General features: G+C 46.0%; 1 protein-coding gene across 1 annotated transcript in view; it reads right to left on the bottom strand.

Annotated features, from left to right (window-relative positions):
- Window positions 1-19,844, bottom strand: part of ATP10A (ATPase phospholipid transporting 10A (putative)) — a 190,930-nt gene that overhangs the window by 93,695 nt on the left and 77,391 nt on the right. The window contains 1 exon segment of the mRNA XM_040642656.1: window positions 14,972-15,176. Coding sequence (XP_040498590.1) covers window positions 14,972-15,176 — 205 coding nt within the window.

The raw sequence follows: 19,844 nt of genomic DNA, 5'->3' as shown, positions 1-19,844 counted from the left end.
CGCCTGTATTATTAATGGGTTTTTCTTCTAGAAATTCTTGGAGGGAATGGGACAGGCAGCATCCATAAGCACTGAAGTGCCACATGGCCAGGTATCTTCCTCCACCCTTAGCAAGTAACGGGCAGCCTAGGAGGCTTGGTCTATTCCTTCCTTGCTGCTTTCGTCAGCCTTCAGTATGAATCCCCCTCTGCTCCACTCAACAGATCAAATTACTTAGCCAGAGCCTCCTTGAGAGAAGGGATTTTTTGTTTTAATTACAGTGCCTGGCACGCATGTGCTTAATACATCTGTGAGCAACGAATGAGTCTTTCAGCACTTCCTGTTTCCTCATCTGCACAACCTGGATACAACCATTCTCTGAAGGACAAGGCCCCATCCTCAACACTGCCTCCCTGCCTCCACTCTGGCTGTTCCTCACATAAGGAGGACAGAAAGCGAAGACACAGTGAAGGCTTAGTTGTCTCTGCACATCTTGGCCAGATCTCTGAAGGTGGTAAGGTGTCAAACTAATTCAGCCCAAATGTAGCACTGCCGTGGCAACACAGGGTCTGCAGGGTCCCCGGGGCTGCACCCTTGCTGAAAAGTAACTCCATCCCATGCTTACTATCCACTGACAGCAGTGTGAGCCAGGTACATGCTGGGGGCATAGGTGGGTGATGTCATCTCACCTGCAAGCCCCAGGAGGGTCCCCCATCACCTGCATCTTACCAGTTGGGAGGCGTAAATAGAGGTCCCTCAGGGCCCAAGCCAGGTCCCTCAGGCGCAGAACCCCAGAGCTCAGTGTCTGTACTGCAAGAGCACCCATCATGCCTCAGCAAAGCCTCCTGGACTGAAGCCGTGGATAAAACCACAGCCTGGAAAGGTACAGAGTCAGAATGCACCCTAGAAGTCATCTACCCAGGGGCACCTGGGTGGCTCAGTCGGTTAAGCATCTGCCTTCGGTCTGGGTCATGATCCCAGGGTCCTGGGATCGAGCTCCGCGTTGGACTCCCTGCTCAGTGGAGAGTCTGCTTCTCTGTCTCCCTCTCCCTCTGTGTGTATGCGCTCTCTCTCACAAAATCTTAAGTGAAACCGATATACGTGTGTGTCTATCTACTATATCTATGTGCATATATGCACCTATATATGTGTGTATGCATATATTACAGAGACATAGAGAGACACATACATACACACGCATTTTGCCCTGACCTGTTTCTTGACATCAGCAGTTTCTCTAGACCAAGCCGTTCTGCTACACAGCCCATTGCAGTCAGATTTTTAGACAGTAAGCAATTTACTTTCTGTCTGTTCTGGCCTTGGGAGTTTCTCCTTAACTTTACCACAGTGCCAACAGTCCCTGCAGGCCTCTGAGCCAGAGAGTGCCCAGAAGAGCGCTGTGATCCGCGTGATGATTCTGCCAGTCACTGCAGAGAGTGGGGGGCTGACTGCGGTGAGAAACACCACATGGACACGGTGCAGCGCCCTTGAGAAGGTGTGAGGAGGAGCCAAGTCAGGCTACTGGTTGTGGGGAGTGAAGGATAGATGCAAGCACCCCTCAATGCTGCCCTCGATGAGCTGGAGCAAGCCAGGGGGCAGGAGGAGGGGCAGTGCCAGAATGGGCTCTGCAGCCAGGATACCTATTTGCAGTGGCCCCTCCTCTGAGTAGCTGCAGGATTTTAGGCTACGCACCTACCGTTTTGGACCGGGGTCACCTTATTTGCGAATTAGGGAAACAACTGTACTTGTCTTAGGGTAGTGGTCCACAGACATGGGGAGCCTGGAACACCCCAATATCTACCCATCCAACACCAAGGGAGCCAGAGTGTTGGTGGGCCAGGCCCTCAGGGATGTCTAAATCCCCCCAGGGGGTCCTGTGCACCTCCCAGGGTGGGTTTAGATCAACCATACTAACATGCTAAGTAGTAAGTACTGGCAAATGTTAGCTGTGGAGACCACAGGCGAGCCACCAGGCAGCTTTCAAAGATCTGAAGAACTCACTTGTGGAGGGGAGATTAGATGTCCTCCATGTGGCCCAAGGGGGGGGGGGAACCTGTCAAAGTCATATATTTGAGGCAAATCTTATATGCCAACCTGGACAGATACATGGAAGGGCCCTGCATGTGTCTGACTGAGGTGACACCTGGTGAGGGTGGGGCTGAGGGGGGCTGCCTCCCAAATGCCCCTCATCCCCTGAGTCTGGTTCCTAGGCATTGTCTGGTAGAATCTACAGGCCCGGAACTGGTTGTCTGTACTCAGTGCGGCAGGGTCAGGACAGTGGTAACTCTAGATGCTGGGCTGGGGTGGCTGGGAATTGACCAGACCATTACAGGACACAGTGAAAGGAGCAGCCATGAGAAAGGGAAAGGTCAGGCGCGTGGGGCCTCCTGAGCCGTGGGGTAGGTGGTGAACTGAAAGAGTGCCCAGACCACCTGCTCCACAGCAACTCAACGCCAGTCACTGTGGACTTCTTTGTGAAAGGTATAACAAGGGGAAAAATGGCTTCATCTGCTTAGAGTAAAAGCCAGTGTGTCCTACTCCCATCATGTCATGGCTATGGAATCATAAGCACATACAAGTTTTAGAGGAAACTCTAAAATCAAAAGACTCTAGTCAAAGAGCACTGGCGTGGCTCAGTCGGTTAAGCGTCCGACTCTTGGTTTTGGCTCAGGGCACGATCTCAGGGTCGTGAAATCAAGCCCCAAGTTGGGCTCAGCCCTCAGCACGGAGTGTACTTGGGATTCTCTCTCTCCCCCTTCCCCTGCCCCTCCCCTACTCATGCAATCTCTCCCTCGCTCTAAAATAAATAAGTCAATCTTAAAAAAAAGTAAAAGACTTTAGTCAAGAGTTGAAAGGTTTGTCCCTCACTATTTCTAAGACAAATTATTTAGGAGGGAGTGCTTGTGTCCTGGCACGGCGTGAACTATTAAGTGACCTACAGACACACACACACGTAAATGCACACATGTGCACAAATACTTAAAACAACTCTAACCAAATTTTCCAAATATTCCCAGTAGTACAATTCTTGTTCTTTTTGTTCCAGTGTTACTCACGGAGTTTTTAATATCTAATACACATATATTAATGTTTAGTTTCTTGGCAGGCTGCAGCCAGCCAGAGAAAGCCCTCCTGCCTCAGCCCTTGGCAACTGTACCACAGTCCTCCCCGATCTCTTTCCAATTCCAGGTACCCACAGTCAACGCTGTCTGGAAGCAGATGATCCTCCTGGGAAGGATCCTCAGAAGATTAATAGCAGCCTAACACTACGTCACAGTGCCCACCTCATCCACTTTGCTTTGTCTCATTTGTCTCATAGGCCTTTGATCATCTCACGTCATCACAAGACAGGTGACCACAGTAAGATATTTTGAGAGACAAACCACATTCACATAACTTTTTGTTTTTTTAAAAGATTTTATTTATTTATGCGACAGAGAGAGAGAGACAGCCAGCGAGAGAGGGAACACAAGCAGGGGGAGTGGGAGAGGAAGAAGCAGGCTCCCAGCGGAGAAGCCTGATGTGGGGCTCGATCCCACAACGCCAGGATCACGTCCTGAGCCGAAGGCAGACGCCCAACCGCTGTGCCACCCAGGCGCCCCCACATAACTTTTATTATAGCATATTGTTATAATATATAATATAGTAACTTTATTATTAGTTATTATTAATCTACTACTATGCCTAATATATAAATTAAACTTTATCACAGGTATGTATGTATAGGAAAAAACATAGTATACATAGGGTTCTGTACTATCTGTGGTTTCAGGCATCTACTGGGGGTCTTGGAATGCATCCCCCATGGATACTGGGGGACTACTATACTAGGGCTCAAGTTTCTAGCAGTAAGTTCATCAGGAGAAAACGCCTTCCTCTTGGTAGTAGAAAAGGGATGTGGAATGCAGCAGTGGGCTGATCTGAGGTGATCAGCTGGCTAACTGTACCTGAAGAAATGGCTCTGCTTTCCCCCGACACTGCACTGTGATGGACTGCGTTGTGTCCTCTCCCCAAATTCCTATGTTAGACTGTTAACTCCCAGCACCTCAACGTAGGTGATGGGGTCTTGAGGTAACCAAGGTAAAACATTAAGGGTGGGTCCTAATCCAATCTCACTGGTGTCCTGATAAGAAGAGATGAGAACACAGGCACAGAAGGAAGACCCTGTGAGAACACAGGGAGAAGATGGCCATAAACCAAGGAGAGAAGCCTCTGAAGAGACAAGCCCTATGATAACCTTGATCTTGGACTTCCAGCCTCCAGAACTATGAGACAAGAAATCTCGGTTATTCAAGCCACTCAGCCTGTGGGACTTTGTTGCGGCATCTTTAGCAAATGAATACACGCACATTTAAAACATGATCCGCGTAGAAACTGAGAATTACCCTAGTGAGGCCTTGAGACATCGCTGCCTGAGATTTCAGCTGGGAACGCCCCCCGCACTCCCGTCGCCCGCAGAGCCCGATGCTGACAAGAGAGCTGGTGTGTACACTCACTGACTCCTGCAGACGGAAACTGAAATGAGCAGAAACCACTGGGCAGCACTGGGCCCCGAGGCCTCAGAGCTGGGGTTTGAGAGTGGGAGCATCACAAAGCTGACGTGGGACCCTCCTCCCTTCCTTCCTTCCAGCCCTGACATAAGCCTGCATTTCTTCCCCACTCCCCAGGAGGATCCCTTGTGGAGGCTTGGGAGAGTGAGTCCCTGAGCACTCACTCCAGGGCGGCGTGGCTGGCACCTGGCCCGTGCTGTGGGGGTCTTGGGGCCTGCAATTTCAGGGAACTGGCACACCCAGGCTTGACCACAGCAGCAAGGGGACACTTCTTGGTGAGTGCCACCAATATGCCACCACCACAGGCCTGTGTGTCCTTACTGGAGGAGACGCAGATCCCTCCTATGATCTAAGTACACCAGGGACTTTGTAATCCCATTCTCCCAATGTGGGCAGGTCAGAGAGCACACGGAGGTGACCAACCATTGCCTTTAAAAAGCTTTTCAAACTGACCTACCCATGTAGTTGCTCCAGTGTCACAAGTGCCCAAGTCCATGTTCTGGGAGCATCCAAAGCTACTGCTAATGGCAAGTGTTATTAAAATTTTGATTTGCAGAAATAACAGCACCTCCCTCACAGAGTCATCAGGAAAATTAGAAGAAGCAATGTCATATGAAGACTCAGAAGAGGGCCTGGCACACAGTGGGCACTGAATGCGTATGAACTGGTACCATTACCCAGGGTATGGGGGGTTGGAGAATCTCCTTATTCTCACCACAAGGATTACAAGTTTTCTGAACACTGACACAAAGCTCCCACCAATTCCAGGTTCTAGGTGGTGCCAGCCCCTGAATCTTTTGTCAACAAGATACTTACAAGCAGGCTGTCAGAAAGACTACAGTGTCCCACAGGAACACTCTGAACACGCAGGAGCAAGCTACTATCCAAGTGCCCCACGCCTTTGGACTTTAATGCTTGAGATGAACAGTCCAGTCTCAGCAACTAAGCCCAATCCTACATGAACCACCTTTCTCTGCCCACTGTTAGCTTTGAAAGGGCAACACTCAGAATACCAGAGAAGGATTTCCATGGCCAACACCAGCTTCACTGGGCCAAGGTGGAGACGTCAACCTCACAAGTCTGCCCTCAACAAAATTTCCTGCCTGATGGTCAAGGCTCCAGAACACTTGATAAAGGCCGGATAAGCAAACCAACTATTTGAAGTCACATCCAAAACAAACCTAAATCCATATGCTTTGAAGTTGGCCTTTTTTAGCCAACAAAAGGGCTCATTTTTGGACTACAGCAGGTGGTACTGCAGAAAAGTGAGCCATTACAGGTGAGTGAGAACTGTTTTCTTCCCTTTCTCTCAAAGACACAAGAACCGCATGTAGACATTTTGGTTTGGGTAAGTTGTGTGTGTGTGTGCACACATGTGTGTGTGTGTGTGAGGTGTGTGTGTGTGCGCGAGTGTGTGTGTGTTATATGAAAAGAATGATTTTAAGCTCAGGCCCAATTCTTAACTTATAAAACCCCACCCAGATGTACCTAAGTGCTTGCTCTCTGGAACTGGAGGGGAAGACTTTATCACTGGCAATGACACGTTTTTTATAATGGGAGGGGAGCATAAGGCACTCTGACAGATACACTACCAGAAACAACTTCAGTGAAAACCAACAAACTAAAAAAGTTTGTTTTATGTCTGATCTCAGCTTGGTTAAAATTCTCATTGGGGTCTGTTAAGTCACATCACTGGGCACCTTTCACAACATGGATTATTCATTAGCAATGGTGTGAAAGCCCTGAATTTATTTCATTACAAAAAAAAAAGAAAAGAAACCCAATTTAGATGTTAGGAAATATGGTTTCATCCACACGCAAGTAGGTAATGGTGTCTTCTGAAGTACAGTTCTTGCTTAAGACAGGTTTTTTGTAAGGTGTGGCTTATGTTAATATCATCTTGAGGGTTCAAATGTGTATACTGGCATCTCTGGGTATACGTATGCATATATGGTGTGTCTCACTAATGAGGAGGAGAAATCCTAGGAAACACTAATACCAAAATGAGAACCAAAGTACTGCCTTTCACAGGAAGAACACATGCAAATTGAAAGCATTACATAACTTCCCCAGTAATTCTTGGTGAAATGGGAAAATAGACTCTGACAAATTCAGAAACAAAATTAGAATAACTCAAAGAATTCAAATGCTGTGGCAATCAGGGTGTGGTGACTGGTTTCATGTTGTGGAAACAGGCATTTTTCTCTCATTGGGGGCTGTGCTCACAAAACGAGTGGAAGGGATATGACACCAGGGACAGGCACCCCATCAAGGAGCAAAGTGTTCCCAGTCCACTGAGCGAAGACTGAACTGTCCAGACACCACCCACCTAATGCACACAGTGCACAGTAGGTGCTCAATAACCAGACTGACAATTCCAGTTTCTCCAGGAATGTTGATTTTACAGATCGACCTGCTTCTGGAACATCAAGTCTTAGCCCAGGAAAGAATATTTACCCTCTGCTTGAAGATAACAAAAAGCGGTAAGTCAAGACCTTTACTTCATTTTGCTTTCTTATTTGGAATATACACAGGCACACCTGCACACACATACACATCCTGGCACAGTCACACACTCATTAAGTGTGTGCTCACAAACACACTCATCCATTCACATGCTCTCATGTGTGCACACACGTGTCCAGACACACTGTGTGCACACACACATGCTCACACTCTCACACATAAGCATACACATCTATACCCACTTACAAAGAACTCAGTGGTCAATTGGCCTGATCTCACATTGTCAGCTCTTCCCACAGGTAAAGAAATTTCTACACCAGAAACACAAGCACACACACACATACAACTCAAACTCTTTGTAATTGTGGATGCAATTCCACTACATTTAGGAAGGTTGGAATTTGATTAAATTTCTTTTTTTTTTTACAGTGAAAATATAATCAAAGAGAAAGATAGCATTTCAGACCACATACCACCATAAATGGAACAAAAACCTATTAATGCTTTGGTTTTCTTTTTCCTGGAATAAAAAATGAACACTTCCAATCACGCAAAAACGTGAAGTTAAACGTACACAAAGAATGTTCAAGTTTCCATATGTTATAGGATCTTTTTGGATTAATATGTCAGGTGAGCCTAGTTATTATCAACTTCATGGCATTTAGCTTCTCTCATTAATATCACAGTGCTTTAATCTCTACACACACTGATTTGCTAGACCACAGGTTCAAGGCAAAGAATCTGTGGCAAAGCCATGAGGATTAGATACAAACAAAAATCTTATTATGCAACCAAATTTATATTTCCCATGAAGTAAACACAGTTGATATTATAAAAAGTGGTATATCTCAGATAATTATATTACCTATCTAACCAAATTGTTTTGAATATCCACTTGCTAGAATTAAAATTTTAGTCTAAATACAGTTGTGTTTTCAAAGTAATTTTCTTTCTCAAAAGCTTTCCTGTTACATATTTCATATCCTTCAACTAACGTATCTGATTGTTAAGTCTGGAAATGAAAATGTCCCACAGTGTAAATTACAAGCTTAGTGACTACACTTCAATATGTAAAAGAAAACCATGAATCTTTTTGTAAAGGCTTGATACTGACCTTTCCAATTAACACGTCCAGACAGCTGTCTTTGTTTTCCACTTAGATGATAGATTGTTTCCTCTTTCATTCCATAGCAGACCATGTAGCTAATTTAGTTAAAGGCTAACAACCTGAAGAGCTTAAGGAAAAAGCAATTTTGGTGTAAGATCTTGAGAACAATCCTTATTCACCTCTAGGCGTCCTGTGCTGGATGATTTTTTTTTTTTTTAAGATTTTTTATTTATTTATTCGACAGAGACAGAGACAGCCAGCAAGAGAAGGAACACAGGCAGGGGGAGTGGGAGAGGAAGAAGCAGGCTCATAGCGGAGGAGCCTGATGTGGGGCTCGATCCCAGAACGCCGGGATCACGCCCTGAGCCGAAGGCAGACGCTTAACCACTGTGCCACCCAGGCGCCCCTGTGCTGGATGATTTTGAGAGCATGTGTAGATAGAAACAATAAACAGCATAATAATATTATCTCTTACATATATGGAATATAAAATGATTTTCTCTAAGCTCCTTGAATTCTGTCATGTAACTCAGGGGAGGCCTAACTCTCCCTTATAAAGGAAACTCTGTGCTTTGTCACTGCCTAAGAGTGCCTGGCACCCAAGAACGTTGCTGGGAATTTAGTAAAAATTTATGTGCCTAATGGAGGTAAAGCCACATCCCTGTCTTGGAATCAGTGCAAGTCTAGACATTGTACCTCTTTTAGACGAGTGCTCTCAGACTCCCCCAGCCTAGGAGAGTTTCCATTCTAGCTTCATCCTTCTTCCTCACAGGGAGCATGCAGCAGGCAAACATGCACACGCCAGTGCACACACCCACATGCACATACCCACGTGCACACACCCACACACACCTGAGAAAAGCTAGCTATCCCAGGCATGTGATTTCAGCTCTTCCTGAAAGCCTCATAATCACCGCTCCAAACAGCCTGAAGCAGATGGCTCTGTGGGTGTAGCCAGGGCAATAATCCCATAGGTCTACCCAAGAGATAAACTGGAAGAACATTTTTTTCTCAGTAAATTAACCAACACAGAAGTCATTCCCTGAAGGCTCCTCCCTGATGCTAACATAGCTTGTTCAGCAGCCAGATCTCAGGTCTGGACTCTCCCACTGTCTTCAGGGAGGCCTGCCCTGCCTCACCCAATTCCCATCCAAAATTCCCACACCCCCCTGACGTTTCACATCCCTGCTCCTGCTTTATCATTTATTCCTCAGTGCACATCACTATTTACAAAGGTCATGTAAACATTATGACAGGAAAGATGTTTGCCTCTTTTGATCAATAGATGGCCTAGAAGAGGGCGCCTGGGTGGCGCAGTCGTTAAGCGTCTGCCTTCGGCTCAGGGCGTGATCCCGGCGTTCTGGGATCGAGCCCCACATCAGGCTCCTCTGCTAGGAGCCTGCTTCTTCCTCTCCCGCTGTTTGTGTTCCCTCTCTCGATGGCTGTCTCTGTCAAATAAATAAAATCTTAAAAAAAAAAAAAAAAAAGATGGCCTAGAAGCAACTATCTGAAGCATTTGAAGCATAGTATGTGCTCAGTAAGTATTTGTTGAAAGAATGAAAAATCACAAAAATGAGTCTCTAAAAGTATTTTTATATAAAATTATCAGCCTATGGAAATCCCATTTTTGCAGAAATCACTGTGCAAATGTTACAGATGAACTAGACACTTCTACCTGTATAGAGGCTAATTGCATGCAGCCTCATGGGCAGGGCTGTGGGTCAGAATGAGTGTGTGTGTGTGTGTGTGTGTGAGAGAGAGAGAGAGAGAGAGAGAGCGAGAGAGAAGGAACAGCAGATGCCCAGTGCAAAAGGGAAGGACTGGATGCTGGAGAATCCCCCCATCCATGCCAACTCAGAAGGTGACAGAGCCCAGGATGCCTCTACCCTGATTCAGGAGTCATGGTAGGGGATGCCTTGGGAGAATCTCCTGTCTTCACATTTTGTTTCTGATCTATAAAAGGGTGTGATAATCATTACCTCATACGATTTATATTCGAAAATACGTAGAGTTGTTTTTAAAATGTCTGTGCTACTACAAACGTGAGAAGCATGATATGGTCTCACACCAGGGGAGCCTGAACAAAATCGGGTTGTTATCCTCAGAGCTTCATGTGAAACACTGGGGTTCTCTACTACTTCTGGGATAACGCCAATTTGGCTCCCACTTTTAAATGATATGTTTATTTCGAAGTCCCATTATCTCTGTTTCCTTTGTCAGAGGCCAGATGGCTAGGTGGTTCAAGGTCCTGGGGTCACTGCTCAGTGTCTGAGGGCCTTATCCTCAGATTCAAGGGTCTGGGCGGGTCATGCATGCTGCCTTCCTGCTTCCAGTCCATGAATCCTGTACAGGTTCTGTACTGGGAGTCTGCTGGTAAAGAAGCCTGAGTCCTCTAGGTATTGGTCCCATGACCTTAAACCATTAGACACTGCAACACATGGACCAAGTCCCTCTTTTTTTTTTTCTTTTTTTTCACGGACCAATCTAAGTTATTTATTTAAGCCATCTCCTGCCATCAGCAAAGGGATGGAAGATCAGTATAGTGGTCATCATTTGATAGAAGTTAGAAGGTGAGCTTAAGGTCCCATATACTTTTCTGGTCTATGTGCAGAGTCATGCTCCAAGCCAGTTCTGTGGTCCCCACTGGGTAGTTTAGTATTCAGCTTCTCCTTATTCACCTCCCCATGAGAGATGGTGGATTCCCATGAGAGTTATGGAACAGAGTATGATTACCATCTCCCCAGGTTAAGGGCCTGGACCCGCTGCGGAGATGGGGTACGTGACGCACTGGGGTCTCTCGTGCTCGCCAGGATGTGACTGCAGGAAGACAGTCAGCATGCTCACTCCCTTGCCAGGGAGCACTACGAAGTAGGTGAAGGCCTTCTGTGTGCCAGCTGTGCCGTCTGCGCCGTGGGTGCCACATGGACCTTCCCGGCTGGGTCCCCCACTTTCGACCTGGACAGCCTCAGCGCCGCCCACTTCCCCCTTTCTTAGCATCCTTCCCTAAGCAAACAAGCTCTTCATGAATGACTTCTGGAAATGGAGCTACTTTTTTTTTGCCTTGTCAGTAGAGGGCACTGGAGAGACACTGCAAGAGAAGGGGCTGGCCTTCCAGTGGAAGGGTGTGTGGATTTTTTCTCCACTTCCCAGCGCCCTCCAGGTGTCTCCAAGGCAAGGAGCCTGCACTGTGTTTATGTCCACAACTAGGTCTGCCACATGCTTTCTTCGGCTTTCAGCTCCGGGTAACCAGAGACCCTGAGGGTATGGGCCTTGACCCCAAGAGGGGCTATGGCTCCCTGTACCTTCTCCTGGTCCCTTTGCATGTGCAGATCTGGGCTCTACAGGGCTGGCTATCCTAAGAGCCACCATTCAGCCTTTGTCCATTGCAGCAGCGAGAACCACAAGAAGAAGGCAGCATTCCTAGAACCCAGCTAGTGCCCAGTGGCCAGCATCTGCCCCCGGCATCTCCCAAGTTCCCTGTCTCAGCACTTTTCTGTGGATGGCTGACTTCTGGCTGGCATAGCCCCTAAGAAGCTTTTCTACCATCGTGTGAGTAACGGCTGTGCTCTCAGCCATGAACAAAGACTCAACCTCAGGGGCCTCTTCTCTGGGCACTATCTAGGCCCCAGGGCCAGTGACCACTCTATCAGCTAGGTCTGTGTTCTTGCAAGTCTTCATTCTCACTTCACAATCCCCCACTGGAACTCCTTGCATTAAACTTGCCCTGACTGAATCCTGTATAATTTCTGCCTCCTCACCAGACCCTGACGTACACACAGAATCCCTGTCAAATTTCTTCACCTCAAGTTTTGCAAATAGCTTCTGATTTAAGTTTTCTTAGGGATCACCACTTCCAACTGACCATTCATCAACAAGGCAACATAGCACTTGGTATTTGACAGGACCCAGCTCTTCACTCGTCTGCGATACACTAGCTGACTCCATTCTGTGAAAAACCCACTTAAATACTGAGAATGAAAATGTTCTTGGCATTGTAACACTATAGTCAGAACTCTGGTTTTTGAATTGTCAGGCTTTTAATTTTTTTTTAATTTTTAAACATTTTTAGTTTTTATTTAATATTAATTAATTTTAATTCCAGCATAATTAGCACAGTGTGCTATATTCGTTTTCCAATTGTCAGGTTTTTAAATGCCAGAAACTTCCTATCTTTATTCTCCTTGGGGCAGTGCTTAGATTTCAGAATAATAATGTATGAATGGGAATTCAGCTACCAGAAAAGTATCTTGGGACATTTAGAGAAAAGGAAAAGAAAAGAAAAAGTGAAAAAATATTCCAGTAATAGGACAATGTGCATGCATACTGAAGAATTTGGGTGCTGATAAAGAAACTTTTATTTTAAATCAGAATTGCTTTAGTTGTTAATTTTGGCTATTTTGACTAAATTATGACTCAACTCCATTTACTTCCTCAGGCATTCATGGGGCCCGAAGGAGGGTGATACAGGATGTGTCTCTCCGTAGCCATCCTTGAATAAACATCCAACTTAAAAACACCTCACTTAGATAAAGCACTACCAAGCTATGAAATGTTCTAGTTGTTGTTTGGGGAAAAAGTAGGTGGAGCAGATTTTTAGATAGTACCGGGTTTAGCAACTGAATAAAATTAGAAGATGTGAAACATGGAAGTTACTCTTGAGAGCTGACCAAGGAGATACACCTAGGCTTTCCCCATACTACCACCCCAAACATGGCACTCTGCTCTCCAGTTTTCACATTTTCATCCACGAGAGATTCATATGTATTCTCTCATGTTACAGTCATCTTCCATGCACGCCGGCCACTCTGCCAGGAGGGTAACGTTCTAGCCTGTGCAGACACTGCCTCTTCCTAACCCCGTGTGTGCTCAGATGATAAGAACTGAGCAGGCCATACTGATTTCAGGCTTAGTCCACACACTGATCTGTGCCCTGGAATTCTGGGTTCTGGTCTAGCAGACTGGGGCAGGCCTGGTGGAGAAAGCCTGGAAATGAGGCCAGCCTTAGGAGAACACATAGGCACACTGGCCTGGGGGACCAGGGAGTGGCAGTAGAAAGGGAGCCCCCATTTATTGCCAAACCCTGGAGCACACTCAATGCAGAAGTCGGAAACCTCCAGCACTGGGCCTCAAGGGGCCCCTAAATTCCACCAGCTCTCCTAATCTGGGATGACGACAGTACCCCATTTTTAAAAATTGCTATTTTTAATATTTATGTCAGCTCTGTGTCATTCCAAGAAAGATTTGAGGCAGCTCACAAAAAAATACTTGGCACAAAGGAAGGCTTAAAAAAAAAAAGTAAACGAGTAGTGACTACAGTTAACAATACTGCACTGTATATTTGAAAGTTGCTAAGTGAGTAAATCTTGAAAATTCTCATCACAAGAAAAGAAAATTGTAGCGGTGTGTGGTGATGGATGTTAACTAGACTTACTGCGGTGATCATTTCGCAATATAAACAAATATTGAATCTTGACGTTGTACACCTGAAAGTTATATAATATTGTTAAGTCCATTATATCTCAACTTTTTAAAAAGAGTGAAGGAGGAACTTGTGGTGGAAATAAGTGGAGGCAGACGCTGGTAATGACATCCAAGTGCACTGTAGGTCGGAGGAGTGTCAGGCTCAGAAGTCCCCACCAGCCAAGCAAGGTGGGGAGCCCCAGCTTGTGGAATTCTATCTGGCCTTGTGAAAGTATGTGGAAGTACCTTTGGTTGTCACAGCGACCATGGGGGAATTACATGTTCACTCATGAGTGGGAGGCAAGGATGCCAGCCCCAAATAAATCCTGTTCAATAAACACCCCACCCAAAATACGGACAGTGGTCATGATGAGATCCATAAGCTATAAAACAAGCCAACTGCTCCAAAGAAGCTTGCCTGGTCTTGATTTGAGGGTTGATTCTCCTTTGGAAGCTCATGGAGAGGTCTCAGTGACAGAGGAAGAAAATCCCCAATGTATGACATTAACTGACACATATTATGTGACAGAGGAAGAGACTCCCCAGTGGCATCCTTTCTGAAATGCAGGAGCTCATTTCCTTGGGCACTTCTTAAAGCCTCCTTCAGTATAGGCTGATGTCAAGACTCCCAGGCATGATTGAGACAGGCAGCCTAGGACAGAGCAGGTGTTAGGAGAACAGGGCTCAAGCTAGCCCATCTCCCTTCCAGATACTTCTGGTCCCTGACAACTCATGCTACTTTCATTTCACCTGGAGTTTGACCCCTACATCCTCTACAAAGACCTGCAGGGACGACAGTGAACAGGTTAGAAACCCCTGAGAGGGTTTGAATTTTCCGGCCACAAGGCTGTTGGTGAGTGCTGGCAGTCAGACCCCATACTTCTCTTCCTACTTCTCACTCTGCATCACCGGTACATCTTTGAGCTGTGGCTGAGGCTCTCTAAAACAGAATTCATATACAGAAGCTCTGATGCCAAACTCAGAAACACCCTTGAGGAGAAAACATTCCAGAGCTACACTCTCAGAATAGGGCATTACTTCTGCTGTGTTGAAATTTAGCAAACTAGAACAACAACTGGATAAATGTCAAGAGTCAGCTGGTCATAAATATTCTTTGTAATTTTAAATACTGTTTTGAGAAACTCAGAAATGTACAGTGGAAATCAGAGTTATAAAAACTGGGTCCTGTTCCCCACAGCCATAGGCTGGTCATGGGCTCAGGTGGGTCAGGGGTCCTCTCAGACCCTCAGTTCCACATCTAGGAAACTAGGAAAAGTTGCCTGGCCTGATGGAGGTGGGAGGGGGTGCAGGGGTTGGGGTGCAGGTGCTCTGACACCCAGAAGGCCAGCATGGGAAGTACTGTATGGATGTGGTGCCCAGGATTCCCTCGAAGTATCAGGTCACTTACGAGCTCTGAGAAGCCACGGACCACCTGCCTTCGCTTCAGGTTGGTCTCTCCATCCAGATTGGCAGTCTCGATGTGGCACAGTCCATCAGGGTCACTGGAGGACAGCAGCAGAATGTCCGCAGGGATGATCTCATTGCAGCGGAGACGCACAAAATCTCCCACTCGGATTTCTTTCCAGAATCGATTCACATACTGCTTTTCCTCCCTGGTAAAGAAACTGCCATTAACAAGACTGGCAGAAAGTGGATCATACCTGAATCTGTGTGATGGGCACATGCAGCTCATTTAACAAAATTTCTGTTTTCCAGTATGTTAAAAATTTCCATAATAAAAACTATTTAAAAAAGGATATTCATAAAGGCCACATATAGTACGACTCCATTTATATGAAATATTCAGAACAGGCAAATCCATGGATGTAGAAGGTAGATTAGTGGTTGCCAGTGACTAGGAGGAAGGAAAATGGGGAGAAACTGTTTATTGGGTACAGGTTTCCATTTGATTACAACGTTCTGGGAGTAGGTAGTGATGCCTCTCCTTGCATGAGGTCCCAGAGAATCTGAATTCAGGCATCAAGTCCAGATCCTAAGGTGGGCCAAGTCAGTCACATCTAAATAACTCCTGAACTTTGGGAGACACATTGAGAGTTTTACACATCTATTTAATTCCACACTGAGGATTTGAGGGAACCTATGGCAAACTTCAGGAGCTCCTAGCCATCAGCTGCCCCAGATGGGAAGAAAGACGTATCCTCTTCCATTTTAAGCCTCTGTTTTCATGTTCTTCTAATTCAAGATCCACCAAACCACTTATGTGCAAAGCACAGTTTGGCCACCATAAGACCAACAAAGATAAATCAGGTACAGTTCTGTACTCAAAAATAATGCAAGGCAAGACCAAACCACGGGATAGCAACGCTTGGGGGCTGTATAATCAAGCCCCCAATGTGAGCAAAGGTATTCTTCCTGGGCCAACGCAATACTCCCTACAAGGCCAAGGTGTTCTTCAAAACTGCTTCAACAGCTGTGATAAGGTCCCATCAGCCTCCAGCTGGAGGTCAGCTAGCCCTGAGATAAGGCGCAGAATTGTCACTCAATCACCTGAGCCTCCTGGTGGCTCAAGGCCAGTCTGACCTCTTGCCTGTGGACAGATAGCCTTGATGTGTGACATATGAAACAACATTTAAAAATGTTCCCATTTCCTTTTCTAAAGGTCAAACCTTGACTTTATGATCATTGCAAGCCTTAGATCCTTCATCTCTCTTCCTTATCATGACCATCTGTTGAGTCCTCACAGAAAGTACAGAGAAATCTGAAAGAGCCCATCCTCTTCCAGGAGAAAGTTTTCAAAAGCGAAGTCACCACTTAGTCACTGAGGAGGGCAGCATGCACTCTGAGAGTGAGGTGGACAGGCTTTGTTGTGACGGGAGTTGCCAGGAGACCGGTGGTCCCAGACTTGCCCTGGGACGGGCACAGGAAGGTGATGACAAGGAGAGAAGCAGAACTGTCTGTGCTCAGTTTATCTTAACTACATTCCATTTATAGAACTCATTGAACATAAAGTCAGTTTCCTTCTGCCTTGGAATCTCAAAGCATTAGCTCGCCCACTTCATCGGAGCGCTGTTTTTAAAAAAGTAACTTACTTCAGTGGAGGCCTTGAGCCTCGAAGGAGATTTCCCCATGGCATTCCTACAGCCCCCAGTGTGCCTGCAGACTGCAAGCACCGTGTCAGGAGTTCTCTACTGAGAACTGGTGAGAAGACCCACGTGAGCCACAGGAAGTAAAGGAAGCAGGAGCAGAGTGGCTCCAAGATGCCTGAAAGAGTGCTGGCTTCTGTGCAAAGGCCCTGCAGCTCACAGGAATTCCTGCAGCAGGCCGGGTCCCTGAAAACCCAAACCTGGGAGTCATTTGTGAAAGAAGAGTAGCATGGTGGAACCCCTTCGACACCTCAACAGACCAAAGATTCCCCATCAAAGCCCCACAGTCCCATCGACGATTTCCAGCTGGAGCACCCGTGCTGAGTCTGGACCATACACTGACACCTGCAATGTCCCTGCCTACTTTTCCCTTATTTGTATTATACAATATCATATATTAAATGTATTATATATACTTTACATATGTTATATTATGTATTATATATTCACATATATATGTATATATAATATATATTACGTATGACACATACATTATATATGAGTAGCCCTTCTTCTCACAAGAAGGGTATAACACTTATTTTTTCCAAGCAACCGTATCTGGACATAGGGTCTTAAGTTGAAATGAGGTCACAGGGTGTGATGCTAATCCAGTATGACCCATGTCCTTGTAAGAAGAGACACCAGGGACTTGTGCACACAGAGGAAAGACCATGTGTGGTCACAGAGAGAAGACAACCATCTGCAAGCCAAAGAGAAAGGCCTCAAGAGAAACCAGTCCTGGCAACACCTTGATCTTGGACTTCCAGACTCCAAAACTGAGAGGCAATCAACTGGTTTAAGCCACTTGGTCTGTGGTGCTTTGTTATGGCTGCCTGAGCAGACAAACACCTAGTAACTGCAATTCCCATGACTCCTGCTGGAAAGACCGGCTCCCAGGCTACAGGGACAGAGAAAAAGGCTGCAGAGGAAGCAGGTAGGGGAGGGCATTGCGCCAGGAGATTTATCCACAGGCATGTGTCCCACGCTCCCCCACACATCTGCGCACAGGAAAACACTGCAGAGAAGACAGAAATAAATCTCTCTGACACAACGCTATGTAACACTGTTTTCCTAATAATACTCTTCTTCAGTGCTTATACACAGCAGGTAAACGATTTAGAACTGCCTTCTATTTCCTCAGGTCAGGGTGGACAGGATCTGACCCTCCTCTCCATGGCAAAAATCTCAGGAGTGCACACTGCCCCATGGCCTCCCTGCCAACTCTAACCCCAGCCAGGCAGAGGCCTGCCTCCTTCAGGAAGCTAGGTCTCTCCTGAGACACAGCTTATATTTTTTTATAGTGTCAAGGTTTGAAATCTCCAAGTCCTCAATATTCCGGATTCCTTCACAGCAATTAGGAAGTAAGTACTATTTAGTTTGCCCACACAATATTCCTCCTAAGGACAGGTGCCAGGCACCCCATGTGGCAGTAGGATTCTGAGATGGGCCCAAGATCCCCAGCTCAGCCCTGGTGTACACACCCCTGCCAACCCCCCTGAGTGAGGCAGGGGCTGTGAATGTCGTGGAAATCACTCCTGCTGATGTAACTAGGGTGACCAATCGGTAGACTATGAGCCAATCAACAGAGAGACCAGCTGAGTGGGCCTGACAGGGCCACAAGAGTCCCATAAATCTGGCCTAAGGCCAGAGACAGGAAGTCAGATGCTGGAAGTGGCCACATGGCGAGCTGAGAGCATGGGGTCTCAGTCCTACCTACTGGAGCTGAATTATACCAAGAACCTAAAAGAGCCTGGAAGAAGACCCAAGCCTCAGACAAGACCACAGCCCCAGCCAACACCTCAACTGTAGCCTGGTGAGACCTTGTGCAGAGGACCCAGTCAACCCACACCTGGACTCCTGACACCCAGAAACTAAGTTCATACATCTGCATTCTTTTTTTGACAAACAAAATCCTATTAGTTTCACATGTACATCATGATGATTCAATATTTTTATACATTACAAAATGATCCCCACAGTAAGTGTAATTACCATCTGTCACCATGGAAAGTTATTACACTATTATTGACTATATTCCCTATGCTGTACATTACATCCCCATCACCTATTTATTTTATAACAGGAAGTTTGTACGTCTTAATCCCCTTCACTGATTCTGGCCGCCACTCAACCCTACCCGGTTCTGGTAACCAGCAGTTTATTCTCTGTAACTATGAATCTGTTTCTGTTTTGTTTTGTTTGTTCATTTGTTTTGTTCTTTAGATTCCGCATATAAGTGAGATCATACAGTATTTGTCTTTCTCTGACTTATTCTCTTAGCATAATACCCTCTAGGTCCATCCATGTTGTTGCAACATTGTTTTTAGTTGCTGAGTTTGCAGGGATTTGTTGCACAGCAATAAAAAATTAATACACACCATTTCCATCTTCTGCACAGAAGCAGGCGCTGGACGCTTCCCCCTTCCTGGCAGCTCAGTCTTCTGCAGTGTGTAACAAACTAAAGATCCTTCCAGCAGTTACCGGCAGTTTTATAATCTGCATGCTTAAGGAAAAACCACTTCACCAGAAAAGAATGCAGAGGAAGACTGGTTAAAATCCAAACGCCCACAAAGTGGAAGCCCATCAGAGGGTATGAATAACGTATTAAAATGTGGGGAAACCCTTGGGGTGCCTGGGCGGCTCAGCTGGTTGAGCATCTGACTCTTGATTTCGGCTCAGGTCATAATCTAGGTCCTTAGAAGGATCAAGCCCCTCATCAGGATCCGTCCGCAGCAAGAAGTCTGCTTGAGACTCTCTCTCCTTCTGCCCCTCTCTCCCACCCCCTTCTGGCTGGCTTGCTCTTACTCTCTCTATAAAATAAATAAATAAAATGTTTAAAATGTAGGGAAACCCTGAAAATGTGCAATCTTGAAACAGTGGCTATATTATAAATAATTACAAACATGGTGCATGATTACTCCACAGGAATGACAACTGTCTCTTCTAATTAGCTCCAAATCCCTGCTCATAATTCCTGAAAGGTCTGAACTCGGAGTGTTGAACCAAGATTTCAAAGGTCATGACTGAAAAAAGTGTGATTCTTTTGAAATGCGGGCAAAAAAAAAAAAAAAAGGCGGGGGGGGGAGTGATAAAGATGTCTTATATTTAAAACAACCGCATATGAAGCCATAGAAAAAATAAGTCTTTTCTTAAAAAGTCCTGGCACTGTTTTTTTTT

Source organism: Ursus maritimus, unplaced genomic scaffold, assembly GCF_017311325.1.
Source record: "Ursus maritimus isolate PB19 unplaced genomic scaffold, ASM1731132v1 scaffold_27, whole genome shotgun sequence".
Classification (NCBI taxonomy): Eukaryota; Metazoa; Chordata; class Mammalia; order Carnivora; family Ursidae; genus Ursus; species Ursus maritimus.
Note: the sequence above shows the minus strand (reverse complement) of the source record. Positions and strands in the feature narration are given on the sequence as shown.